Consider the following 12954-nt stretch of genomic DNA (forward strand, 5'->3'; position numbering starts at 1 on the left):
CCTCTGTTAAACCCTCTGTTAAAGTTCTGAAGTTTGCAAACAATAGTGGTCATTGGCCTCATTTGAGAAGGTGTGAAACAATTTCAACTTTCTTGTTGCAAAGTCGACAGTTTGAATGTCGGTGATTTTCGTTTAATGGCATTAGTTTGTAGTGCTTGTTCTTGAGCAGCAAGTATTAAACCTTCCATTTCTTTCTTGATGGTTCCCATTTTAAAACCATGCCCTTGGATGTTTTTCAAGTGTTGATTCTCCATTTATTTAATCTGTCATCCAGCTGTTTTTCCTTATATTCTGCCTTTGTTTCTGTTTTTTATATATATAATTTTATCCATTTTCACAGCCTGCAGCAATTTTTCTGTACTTTGATTTACATAATCATTCAAACTTGGTGTTGTTTTCTTCTTCTACAGTTTGATGTATTTGCAATAGCCCTCTGCTCCTATTTTTATTGGCAGGTAAAACCTGCCTATGTCACTTTGTGGCTATAAAGCATGGTACATATTCAAAAGTTTGTGCATTTTTAAGTCCAGGTTTTCCAATTCAGCAAAATCCAGTTGATTATTCCAACTGAGTAATGTATTGATTTTAATATTTTGCAGACCCTCCTGATGTATTCCTTTTGTGTTGGCTCTGTTGTGTTAACATTCAAGATGTTATCTGCTTTCAGTATGCCTAGGTGTTTGTAACCATCATCCTTTGCTAAGGCTTCCATTATGCTTCCATTTCTCAGTTCTATTCCTTCTATTTATTTATTTTCATTTTTCCTCACTGCATGGATAATATAGCACAATTTTCAAGTCCAAACTTCATTTTGATGTCACTGCTGAACAGTGTTGAGTATTGATTTTCAGTGGGACTTTTTAACACACATTTTAAATCATCCATGTAGAGTAGATTATTTATCTTGCCATGTTAGTTTGAAATTTGTTATCACAGTTCTGTGTTTCATAGGATTATTGTCAGTGGAGTTAATGCAATGTTGAACAGTAGTGGTGAACGTGAGTCCCCCTGGAAGATTCCTTATCTGATGTTGACTTCACCAGTGTTCTCCCCGTTTGCTGTTAGAACTGTTTTCCATTTTTGCATATTTGCTTTCAAATATGGAAAAAAAAATTACTGAAAGAGTAGTATTTTACTGAAAGAGTAGTAGATGCTTGGAACAAACTTACAGCAGACATGGTTGGTAAATCCACAGTAACTGAATTTAAACTTGCCTGGGATAAACATATATCCATCCTAAGAATAAAATACTTATTTTACAACTGTCAGTTTTTATATTTTCCATTTTGCTTCATGTTGTTTGTTGTTGAATATCTTTGATCCAGAAGGCAGTTTTGTTGTATTCTACTGGGTTTTCCCACAATTCTTTCCAAAAGTTCAAAGCTTTTTCTTTACATGGGCAAACATTAGTTTGGATACAATTTTTATCAAGGAATAAAGAGGTGTTTGTTTCTTCTAAACTGGACATTTTCACAGTATTGTTTTGTTCATCCTTCATATCTTTCAATTCTCTTTGCTATTGCTAATACAAGTCATTTTATTTCTTCCATGATTTCCATTATTGTTTTTTCCTTCCTTGTGAAAACTATTTTTTAGCTTTTTGTTCTTTAGTTTTCCTTCTTTCAAGTACAGTGGTACCTCTACTTAAGAACGCCTCTACTTAAGAACTTTTCTAGATAAGAACCGGGTGTTCAAGATTATTTGGGCTCTACTTAAGAACCATTTTCTACTTAAGAACTCAAGCCCAGAAAAAATTCCCAGGAAATTTGAGAGCTACATGAAGGCCTGGCCAGTTTCCTGCCATTCCCCCTTTAATCCCGGTCATCTGGGCTGCCTGAGGAGCCTTTTGGTGATGCTTAAGGAGGCTTTGGCAGTCCAGAGCAAACGAAGCATTTTCCTTTCTCTGGGCGCTTGCATAGGGAATAAACCTCTGCCAGTGCCCAGAGAAAAGAAACGCTCCCTTTGCTCTGGGCAGCCGAGAAGTCACCACAGTGAAGGAAAGGCGCCGGCTACAAAGTGAGCAAGCAAGAAGAGAGGGGAGCTCTTCAGCATGGGAAGGAAGAGGCAGCATGTAGCAACAGCAGCCGCCAGCACTGTTCCCCATAAGCTGCGCGCGCTCCAAAATACCCCTGCGCGCAGCCTTTTCCTTGATCGCGCGCTCCCCATCCCCCTGCCAGCCCGCGGGGGGGAGGCACGGGCAGTAGAAGGGAGCCGTGGTCGCCCCTGCCTCTCCGTGGTGCCTCCGGCCCCCTCGCACTCCTGGCCTCTCGGCCCTGCTCTTGCCGCAGCGGCTTCCCCCGACTCCCCTTCTCATAGTAGGAGAAACTCATCCCACCACCCACTCCCTCCCGGAGCTTAGACTGGGGACGAAGCAAGCGCCGCCCTGCTCCTCTCGCGCGCGCGCCGCTCCCCTTTTCTCTCAGCCCTCCCTGGCTTCGCTTCTCAATCCCTCCCTCCTTCCATCTTTCCTTCCCCTCAGCCGGTCTGTCTGGGGGTCTCCCGCTCTTCCCTTCCCCGCCTCCCAGGCTTTGCCTTCGCCACCCCCACCCCTTTTTGGGTGGGCAAGGAGTCCTTTGCCGCATCCCGCAGTTCGCACTTGCCTAGAGGCCGCTTTCCCTGGCTGCACTCGGAACCGATGGGGCACAGCTCTTTCTCTCTCTCTCTCTCTCTCTCTCTCTCTCTCCCGTGAGGTGGGGGAAGAAAAAAAAGCAAAAAAACCCCTCTTGCAGCAGGCCCGCACGCACGCTCGTGCCCGCGCTCGTCCCTTCAGCAGCGAGGGAGGGAAGTCAGAGGAGCGAGCGAGCTCTCTTGTCCTTGGTGCCCTCTGCAGCCTGCCTGCCTTCTTCTTTGCCACCGCTGGGGGACGGAGAGAAAGATAGAAAGGAAAGAGGGAGGGAGAGATAGAAAGGAAAGAGGGAGGGAGGAAAGGGAGGGAGAGATAGAAAGGAAAGAGGGAGGGAGAGATACAAAGGAAAGAGGGAGGGAGATATACAAAGGAAAGAGGGAGGGAGAGATAGAAAGGAGGGAGAGGGGGGTAGTAGGATAGGGAGAGGGAAAAGGAAGGGCTTGGAGAAAGGCAGGGGGAGAGAAAGATAGAAAGGAAAGAGGGAGGGAGAGATACAAAGGAAAGAGGCAGGGAGACATAGAAAGGAAAGAGGGAGGGAGGAAAGAGAGAGGGAGACATAGAAAGGAAAGAGGGAGGGAGGAAAGAGGGAGGGAGACATAGAAAGGATAGAATTATGGATGCAAGAACTCGCTCATGTGTGAAAACGCACGCCCACACTTTATTTATTTATTTATTTATTTATTTATTTATTTATTTATTTATTTATTTATTTATACTTATATGCCGCCCAGTCCCAAAGGGACTGCCGCTCAGACACTATACTTTTCCGCTCACCCCGATGGGAGGCAGTGTATCGGAGGCAGGTGTATTGAAGGTGCATGCTCCTCCTCGCTGCCTCAGTGTCCCTCTTTTTTTTTTTTTAAGACTTAAAGTTTTGGAGTTTTTTTATTCCCCTCACCTCACCTTCTTCCTTGGGCAGCGACTGTCCTCTTCCTCTTCTTCCTCCTCCCACCCAAATTCTGAGCTTTTATTTCTTTCCTAATGGTTTTGCACGCATTATTTGCTTTTACATTGATTCCTATGGGAAAAATTGTTTCTACTTAAGAACGTTTCTACTTAAGAACCTGGTCACAGAACGAATTAAGTTCTTAAGTAGAGGTACCACTGTAGTTTAAATTGCTGACATCCTCTGTAGTTTTTAAATTTGATTTTTAAGTCGAATTTTCCACTTTGGTGTTTCAGTGAGTTTCTTTTTGGGCATTTTATAACCCAGTTCTGCAGTTATATGGGGGCGGCTGTGCTATATGTTAGATTGGTTTCATATAGTATGCTGGATGGGATGGAGGTTAAAATGTTGTTCATGGCAGTTAACAGATCTTTCACTCATTTGCTATGCACTTCGCGAATGCTAGGAAGTATTTTTCTTTCTATGTTTTCTTAGTTGTGGTTTTCAATCGTTTCTTTCAGCATTTTTGCTACATCACTTAGCTCCACATTTTCAAATTGTTGCACAGGAGGATCTTTATTCTATATGCTGGTTTCTTCAACTGGCTGGTCAGTTTGTTCATGTGTTGGAGCAGTTTTTTCATCTTGTTCATCATTGCTTGTTGTTTTCTTTTTAGCCAATATTTTTAGAAGTTGCATTTCCACATCTGTGAAAATTTTATTACAGATGATGAAGCATCTTTGATCTTTGTTCAGTTACATCATCATCATCATCATCATCATCATCATCATTCTGTTGTTTTATATGTACACTGAGAGTGTCTGCACTCGAGACAAATTCCTTGTGCCTAATCAACTTGGCCACATAAAATAATCAATTCAATTCAATTGACTAATATATCTGAGCTGGAAAATTTGGCATCCAATTACTTTTTTAAGCTGTTATTTTGTTTAATGATTTGTAAAGATTGTATATGACTATGCTTTATTGCTGTTCTTTAATTAATGAAATTCTATATCTTTACCTTAATGAATCCATGGATACATGATCCGTAATGGTGCTGCTTTTGAATCTTTTATTGAACTTGGGTTGTTTAGTCTTCCAAATCTTGCTGTTTTCATAGCAAACTTCAGAGTTTGGGCAATTACAGGACTATAAGATCTGAAAAAAGGTCCATTAGTTTGTTATACTTCCTTTATACAGAGCTTCCGTGACATACAAGGAAAGCATAAATGAATTCCTGGTTTGCGTGAAGGTTAGAGGACCTTTTAAAATGTAATAGTAAACTAATTTTACTTAAGTTTTAAATTTTTGCGTTCATCACTTTTCTTCCCATGCAGTTGAAAAAGAAATCAAAATATCCATGTTTAAAATTTACCTTTACAGTGATCCCCCGATCATTGCGAGGGTTCCGTTCCAGGACCCCTAGCAATGAGCGGGTTTTCGCGAAGTAGCGCTGCGGAAGTAAAAACACCATCTGCGCATGCGCGCCCTTTTTTCATGGCCGCGCATGTGCAGATGGTGTTTTTTACTTCCGCACCTGGGAAGACCCCCGCCCAACAGCTGAGGAGCCGCCTGCCCGCCCGCCTGCCCGCCGCTTGTCCGGCCGCCGCTGGTGCCGCCGCCGCTTGTCCGGCCACCGCTCGTGCCGCCGCTCGTGCCGCCGCTGCTGGTGTGGCCGCCGCTCGTCCGGCCGCCGCTCGTGCCGCCGCCGCTCGTTCCGCCGCCGCTGGTGCCGTCGCCGCTCGTGCCGCCGCCGCTCGTGCTGCCGCTGCTGGTGCGGCCGCTGCTGGTCCGGCCGCCACTCGTCCGGCCGCCGCTGGTGCCACCGCCGCTGGTGCCGCCGCCGCTCGTGCCGCCGCCGCTCGTGCTGCCGCCGCTCGTGCCGCCGCTGCTGGTGCCGCCGCCGCTTGTCCGGCCACCGCTTGTGCTTTCGGAGCTCCTCTGGCGTCACCCGGCTTCTGGTAGAAGCCTTCTCTCTTTTTTTTCTTGCGGCGAGCCCGAGCCGTTCCTCTCTCGACCGCAGCCGAGCTTCCCTCGGCCCCCTTTGGCCCCGTCGCCTCCTCCCCGCCTGCTTTTCCTCGCCAAGCGCACGAAAAAAAAGAGAGAAGGCTTCTGCCAGAAGCCGGGTGACGGCGGAGGAGCTCCGAAAGCCGGAGAAGAAGAGTCTCGCAGGCGGGGAGGAGGCGACGGGGCCAAAGGGGGCCGAGGGAAGCTCGGCTGCGGTCGAGAGAGGAACGGCTCGGGCTCGCCGCAAGAAAAAAAAGAGAGAAGGCTTCTACCAGAAGCCGGGTGATGCCGGAGGAGCTCCGAAAGCCGGCTAGCGGCTTTCCCCCCGCAAGAACTCTTGAGAGGAACAGCAAAAAGGCCACTCAGGCGCGTCTCCTGAGGGGAAGCCAGCATGGCGAGCGATGGAGCGGCATGAATGGGTGGCCACAAGAGCCTGATGTTGGCGGAATTGGGGACCAGCGAGGAGCTGAAGAAACCCGCTGCCCACGGAAAGGGGAAACACGGATGTTCGGCTCCTCGCTGCTGCTGGTGCGGCCGCCGTTTGTCCGCGCGCCCTTCGCCCGCCCTTCGCCCGCCCACGCCGTTGCTCGCACCACTCAGCTGGGAAGCGGGGCTGGGGTTTCCCCGCCGCCCACACAAAGGGGAAACCCCGGCAAGAGGGGGAAGACCCAGGGAAGCCGCCCAGCAGCTGATCTGCCCGGCAAACTCCACCATCTACGCATGCGTGGCCATAGAAAGAAAAAGGGCGCGCATGCGCAGATGGTGTTGTTTACTTCCGGGTTGAAAAATCGCAAATTAGCCTGTTCGCAATGGTCGGGAACGCAATAACCGGGGGATCACTGTATTTCCTTTATTTCTATTCTATTATTCTAACTAGAGCTGGACAAATTCCATCCTTTTTCTCTCTGTTCAATGATTCTAAGAGATTACCTATATCTCTGCATTTTTCTTGGCAAGGTTGTTAGAAGTGATTTGTAATTTCCTCTTTCCAAGGATTGTGAGAGAACAACTGGCCCAAGGCTGACTTAGTGTCTAAGCTGGGACTAGAACTTGGGGGCTTCTGATTTCTAGCCTGAAGCTTTTTAATTTCACCAAACTGGCTTTTCACTGGTTTTTACTTTGATACAAAACTATCCCCTTAGACTATAGAACAGGTGAAACACAAATGATTAGAATATCGTGCAAAAATTCATTTATTTCTGTAATGCAATTTAAAAGGTGAATCTAATATAGGAGAGAGACTTATTACATGCAAGGCAAGATAGTTCAAGCTGTGATTTGTCACAATTGTGATGATTATGTGGTACAGCTCATGAAAACCCCAATTCCTCAATCTCAGAATATTACATGCAATCAATAAAACAAGATTGTACATAGAACAATATCGGACTCTGAAAAGTATAAGCATGCATATCAGAATTTGATTTGAGCCCCTTTTGCAGCAATTATTGCCTCAATGCGGTGTGGCATGGAAACTATCAGCCTGTAGCAATGCTGAGGTGTTATGGAAGGCAAGATGCTTCAATAATGGCCTTCAGCTCTTCTGCATTGTTTGCTTTCATGTCTCTCATCTTTCTCTTCAGCTAAAGCAAAGCTCTTCCAGCAGAGATTTCTTGCTAGATTAGTTTGGTTTATGGATACCAACAGGTTCTTTTAAATTGTTTATTGATGATATTTTAATTATTTGTATTGCTTGGTATAGTTTATTGTTTTAATTTTTATCTTGCCCAGAGTTCATTTGGATTGGGTTAAAATAGGTAATTGAAAAATATACCTATATACATATGTAGCAAGGGAATAATCTAACAATGTCTGTTCTATAAATCATCCAGTTACCTAACAACATATTTAATGTCTGCTTCCCCTTATTTAAATTATGGGTAGCAGACAATACTGGATTATAGAGCACAGCTTGATTCCATTTGTTTGATCAAAACAAACTTTTAATCTGTTCATGATGATGACAGAGAATAGAAAAGTGGGGAATTTATAACCCAAAGCCTATTCACATAATACAACATTGTAGGCCATAGTTTTGAGCTACACAGGAAAAAAAATTAGGAACTGATAAAGTTTTGTTAGTCTACCAATTTTTTACGGACCACCAAAGGAAGATGAAACAGATATTTTCAAAATAGAAGTCCCTTTATTTCATCTAATATTATTTCCTTATCCCAAATGTAAGCATTCATATTAGCAATTATGTCTATAGGTGTATAGGTGATGATTATAAAGACAATGATTATAATACAGGTATGATAGTACTCAACTTATGACCTCAGTTGGGACTGGAATTTCCATTCTAAATCTTTGCATTCACAAATTAAGTCATAACATCACCATGCTCGCTTTCACAATCATTTTACAATGCTCATAATTTGATTCATGATGGTTGTAAATTGAGTTATAAATTAAATCATGTGATTGTAAAAACAAACCCAGATTAACCAGTGATGATTTTGGCAGCAGTTATCACTACTGTTACTACTATTATTGGTATCAAAATAGTTTGTGAAAGTTGCTATAAATACATGCATATTTGCATAAGACATATGATTTCTGAGCATCAGTAAGCAGTTTGGCATTTCAAGTGCTTATGAATAATATGAATTTAAAATAAATGAAGTAAATTTATATAATTTATTGGTGTTCTATTTTTTGTAGCCCACATCTGAAATTCAACAACCTTACATTGATTTCAGCTCATGGCTTTCCAGGAAAAAATGAATCAGATAATCTGCATAAGCGATTTTTAATTAACAGGTGCGTTTGGAGCATTTTCAATAGTGCCAAAATAGACAAACATAAACATTATTTTAAAATGGTAAAATATACACCAGATGCTATAAAGTATATTTATATAATAAATGAGCAGTTAATCAAATTTAGTTTCTAACATTTGTACTTCCCTTGTCATAGATTTCAGGTATTGTCCTTTGCTAAATCACATTCCTTCTTTTCTCTCTAAAAACTGTAGCAATGCCTTTAGTAATTTTTTCTCTTTTAAGCAAAAATAGCAAAAAAGGGAAAAAACAGAATAGAGATGGAATAAGAGGAAGCTATTCTTGAAATGGAGAAGAAAACTGAATGAATTTTAAGCTAGCCTTTGTTTGTGTTACGGGTGTCCAACCTTGGCGACTTTAAAATCAGCCCACATGGCTGGCTGGGGTATTCTGGGAATTGAAGTCCATAAGTTTTAAAAGTTGCCAAGGTTGGATACCTCTAGTTTATGCATTACAAGTTTGTAACAGCTGTGTCTGCAGCAATCTGCATCTCTTGCTAATCCATTATTTTCTTACCAGCAAATGTAAGCACCTCCTACTGTTTCATTCCAATTCATGTGTTTTCCTGTGGGGGTAATATAATCCCTTACTATGGACTTCAGTAAACTTTCTGAAAGGGAGCAAGAAAACTTGATTATGGGATCTTAATCAAATTACCAGAATATAATTAATACTTATATTACTAAAATGAACTTGTTGTTTCTTCACAGTTATTGTTTTAATGAGGATGATTATGCACTGATGTCACTTGGTTCATGGATTAATGTTGTGGCTGGAAAAATGATTGCTATAAACAGGTCTGCAAAACATGTAACTGTTTCTAAGGAGAAAATAGTGCCATACGATCATCTCATTCTCTGCACTGGCCAACAGTATCAGGTAAGTCCAAACATTGGGGCAGCACTCCCATACCTAGTTAAATGGGAATAAAATTGTCATTGAACTCAGATTAATTAATTTATACTGCATATATAATAATAAGTTTGGAAAATTGTTTTTTCTTATCCAAAATATTTTTTTATCTTATTTTTTTATCCTCTTTTTAGCTATATACCATGTTCAAGGTTGTGATCCCATGCTTAATTGAACAAATAATTTTAGAAATAGTCTATCAGTCATGACTAATATTTTTGTCATTGAGTGCCCAAACCCATAATGCAATGCGCGGGTAACACCCCCCCCACACACATGTGTGCGTAACCCCGTGCTCCTCCATGCATGCATGTGCAAATCCTGTGCTCCCCCTGCTGCCCGCATGCATTCATGACCCCCATGTTCCCCCACCTCCATGCATGCATGCACGGCCCCATGCTTCTCTCACATACATGCATGCACGACTCCCACGCTCCCCCAACCCATGCATGTACAAGCACCCCCGTGCATGCATTTGTGACTCCCCCTGCCCCCATGCATGCATGTGGATCTCCTATATACGCCTCCCTCCCCGTGCATGCACAGCAGAGGCCCAAAAATCATCTGGTCAGCAGGGGGCATGCACCCATATGCAGTGGAGCTGAGCTGGGGCGACAGCTTGTGTACCATCAGGGAACGCGCTGCATGCCATCTCTGGCACTTGAGCCATTGATTCACCATTACGGGCCTATAAGAATCAAAACCAGTGTCTTTTGCAAAAATGAGCCGAGGTGGCGCAGCAGGTAGAGTGCAGTACTGCAGGCCACTAAAGCTAACTGTAGATCTGTAGGCCAGCGGTTCAAATCTCATCACCAGCTCAAGGTTGACTCAGCTTTCCATCCTTCCGAGGTGGGTAAAATGAGGATACCAGATTGTGGGGGCAATATGCTGGCTCTGTTAAAAAGTGCTATTGCTAACATGTTGTAAGCCATCCTGAGTCTAAGGAGAAGGGTGGCATTAAAAAAATTGAATAAATTAATAATAACTAAATAATCATGGCTGAATTCAATATAAGTTGTTGTAACTTGTAGCTTGCTTATTAAAATTCTTATGAAAATCTCAGAATCTGTCCCAGATTTAGATAATCTATGAACAAATGAGAGCCTGTGCTACTCAATTCCATAATGTTGCAGCATAAGAAGCATAAGAGTTTGTCTTCAAACTGATTTGATTAATTGGACAAATCTAGCAGTGATGGAATTCTAAGGCTCCTCAACAAATAAGTTCAATCATTGGATCATTGTTTCAGAGATAGATATTTCTTTACCAGATTCCTTAATGTCTTCAACAAAGACAGATTTTTTACTGTACTCCTTTCATTGGAAAAGTTCTCTAAGTTTAAGGAGATTTTCAGAGATGTATCTGCATGGAAAATAACCCATATTGAATTGTACAGCACAGTCAAACAACAGGCGTTGACCACAGAAAATGTTTTATGACATTTTTTACTACGTTATAAATATTTATGTTAGATTTTATGTCATGAAATATTCATAAAAACTATCAAATTTCAATACCAGATTATTTTATAGTCTTGGAATTGTTAATGGTTTGGTACTGTTCTCAAGTGAATAAACTGGACATCAATCCTCTTCTCACCTGCATGCCATATTCCCTGCTGACTCTTTTGGAGATTGTATAGTGGAGTTTGAGCAAGAAGTGTGGCTGAAGTGCCGAGTGAGGATGACTACAAAACCATTAGAAACTGAATATTTTATATCGTCTTCTTGCAATAAGAAAACAATACAGTTCCCATAGAGATAGATTTCTGCATCCCTGACGTAGAGCCACTGCCTCATGTATCTATTTCTCTTGAAGAATCTTTTTCTCTGCTTGCTGCAGAATCGTAATGTGATCCCAGCCTATGAAGATTACTTACTTTTAGTCAAGCAACATTGCCTTCTGTTCTCCTCCAAACACTGCCCCAGGGTTGTAAAGGATGTTCTTATCACCCATATACATGTGATGCAGAGAGATGACAAAGAAGAGCAAATTGCTTCTCCTGATGGTGGTTCTTTGAGTAGCCATTTGCGAATTCACACACTGCACGCTGTCTTTTATAGATATCAGAATTTAGCAAGCATTCTTAGTTTTCTAAGATGATATGAGAGGGAACTGAAGAGAAAATGAATGGCAAATGTAAACATATTTTTAAAAAAGCAACTAGGAAAGTAGTTATCCAATTCTTGTAGTTGAAAAAGCTAGTTATATCTCTATAACTTTAGTGTAAATAGCGACGTTTTAATAAGTGAAATAGAAGAATTGTCCTTTTATTGCTTGCATTCACTCTTCCACCTTCATTTTTTACACATTTCTGCCAAAAATGGACAATCTTCTTAAAGCCACTTTTGTTATTGGATCGTGGCAGTCATTTTTACCTTTCATTTTACTCAAACAGATGCTCACAAAAATCCTCCATTAGTTTTGGGGAAATGTGTCACACGTCATCTATAACAAATAAAGAATGTTGCTGAGATCCAAAGGCCTCTTGTGTGGCCTATGAGTTGTGTGGCCTAGAATTATCATATTGCAGCTGAATTTTCTTCTTATGAAACAGCAATCTTGAAATCAATTTTGTTTTGAGATATTCATCAGCTATCTTTAACTAGTTCCTCTTAAACTGCACTGACTCAGAGAAACCTGTAGACCTATGTGTCAGGAAAAATAGGAACACAACCTTTTTCTTCTTAGTAATTTTAGTAATTTAGTAATTTTTAAATTGTTTTTAATAATAATGGGTTTTAACTTGTTCTTTATAATATTAGATTTGTATTATATTGTATTGTTATTGTTGTTGTGAGCCGCCCGAGTCTTTGGAGAGGGGCGGCGTACAAATCTAATAAATTATTATTATTATTATTATTATTATTATTATTATTATTATTATTATTTCTCATAACAATTTCTTGTCAATTAAAAGAGAATAACAAATGCTAAAGAACATGACAAAGCTTCTAGTGCATCAGTATTATCAACTAAAAAGACTGAATGCATTGTTTTTTATTCAAACCTTTCAATTTTTCAGTAGGTACATAAAATCTCTTCAACCAAAAGTTGTTCCAAAGAACTGGGTGGAAAATGTTAGTCTTAGACAGTAGTTTTGGTTTGGTTTTATTTTGCTTCATCTCAGCAGATGGTGGACTCTGCTTCTCTGGAAATACTTCATCAGGGACTCAACAATATCCATTTGCAACAGTTTAATAAAGGACTCCTCAAACTTTCTATGCATAAGTTGCATTTTTAAAGGGCTTTGGTACAATTACTCAAAGTGGTTGCTGCAAAGGCAAAATTATTCAAAAACTATACATATTTTCTCTCAAGAGAATAGTAAGTGAGTCAAAATAAGGAAAAAATAAAAAAATAGCAGAAAATGGAGAAGAAAAGTTGGGGAAATGAAGGGAGTAAAGGAGAAATTATAATAAATAAAGTATAAAAATATTTTTTCTATAAAGCTATTGAATGAAAAAAAATCACTTAATTCTCTTGCAAAGGGAAGATATGTGTATATTAAAGGAAACTCAATTTAACACCAAATGTTCAACTGTTCTCCATATTTTTTTATCAGAGATCCTGGGTGAAGAAGAGCTAGTCTCCAATATCCTTTCAAATTTTAGTTTTCATTCTTGAGATGAGACAAGTTTAGAATATCACTGAAAATAGGTGTAAGGCTAGTTTGCATAATTTAAATGCAATATGGGTCTTTCTCAATTTGTCTCAATATTTGAAACTTAGGTGAG

General features: G+C 41.0%; 1 protein-coding gene across 2 annotated transcripts in view; it reads left to right on the plus strand.

Annotated features, from left to right (window-relative positions):
- Positions 1–12954, plus strand: part of CFAP61 (cilia and flagella associated protein 61) — a 135271-nt gene that overhangs the window by 75336 nt on the left and 46981 nt on the right. For both annotated transcript variants that reach the window (XM_070747004.1, XM_070747003.1), the window contains exons 19-20: positions 8187–8285; positions 9016–9184. In XM_070747004.1, the coding sequence (XP_070603105.1) occupies positions 8187–8285; positions 9016–9184 (268 nt within the window). The remainder of the gene's footprint in view (positions 1–8186; positions 8286–9015; positions 9185–12954) is intronic.

This window comes from Erythrolamprus reginae, chromosome 3, assembly GCF_031021105.1.
Source record: "Erythrolamprus reginae isolate rEryReg1 chromosome 3, rEryReg1.hap1, whole genome shotgun sequence".
Lineage (NCBI taxonomy): Eukaryota > Metazoa > Chordata > Lepidosauria > Squamata > Dipsadidae > Erythrolamprus > Erythrolamprus reginae.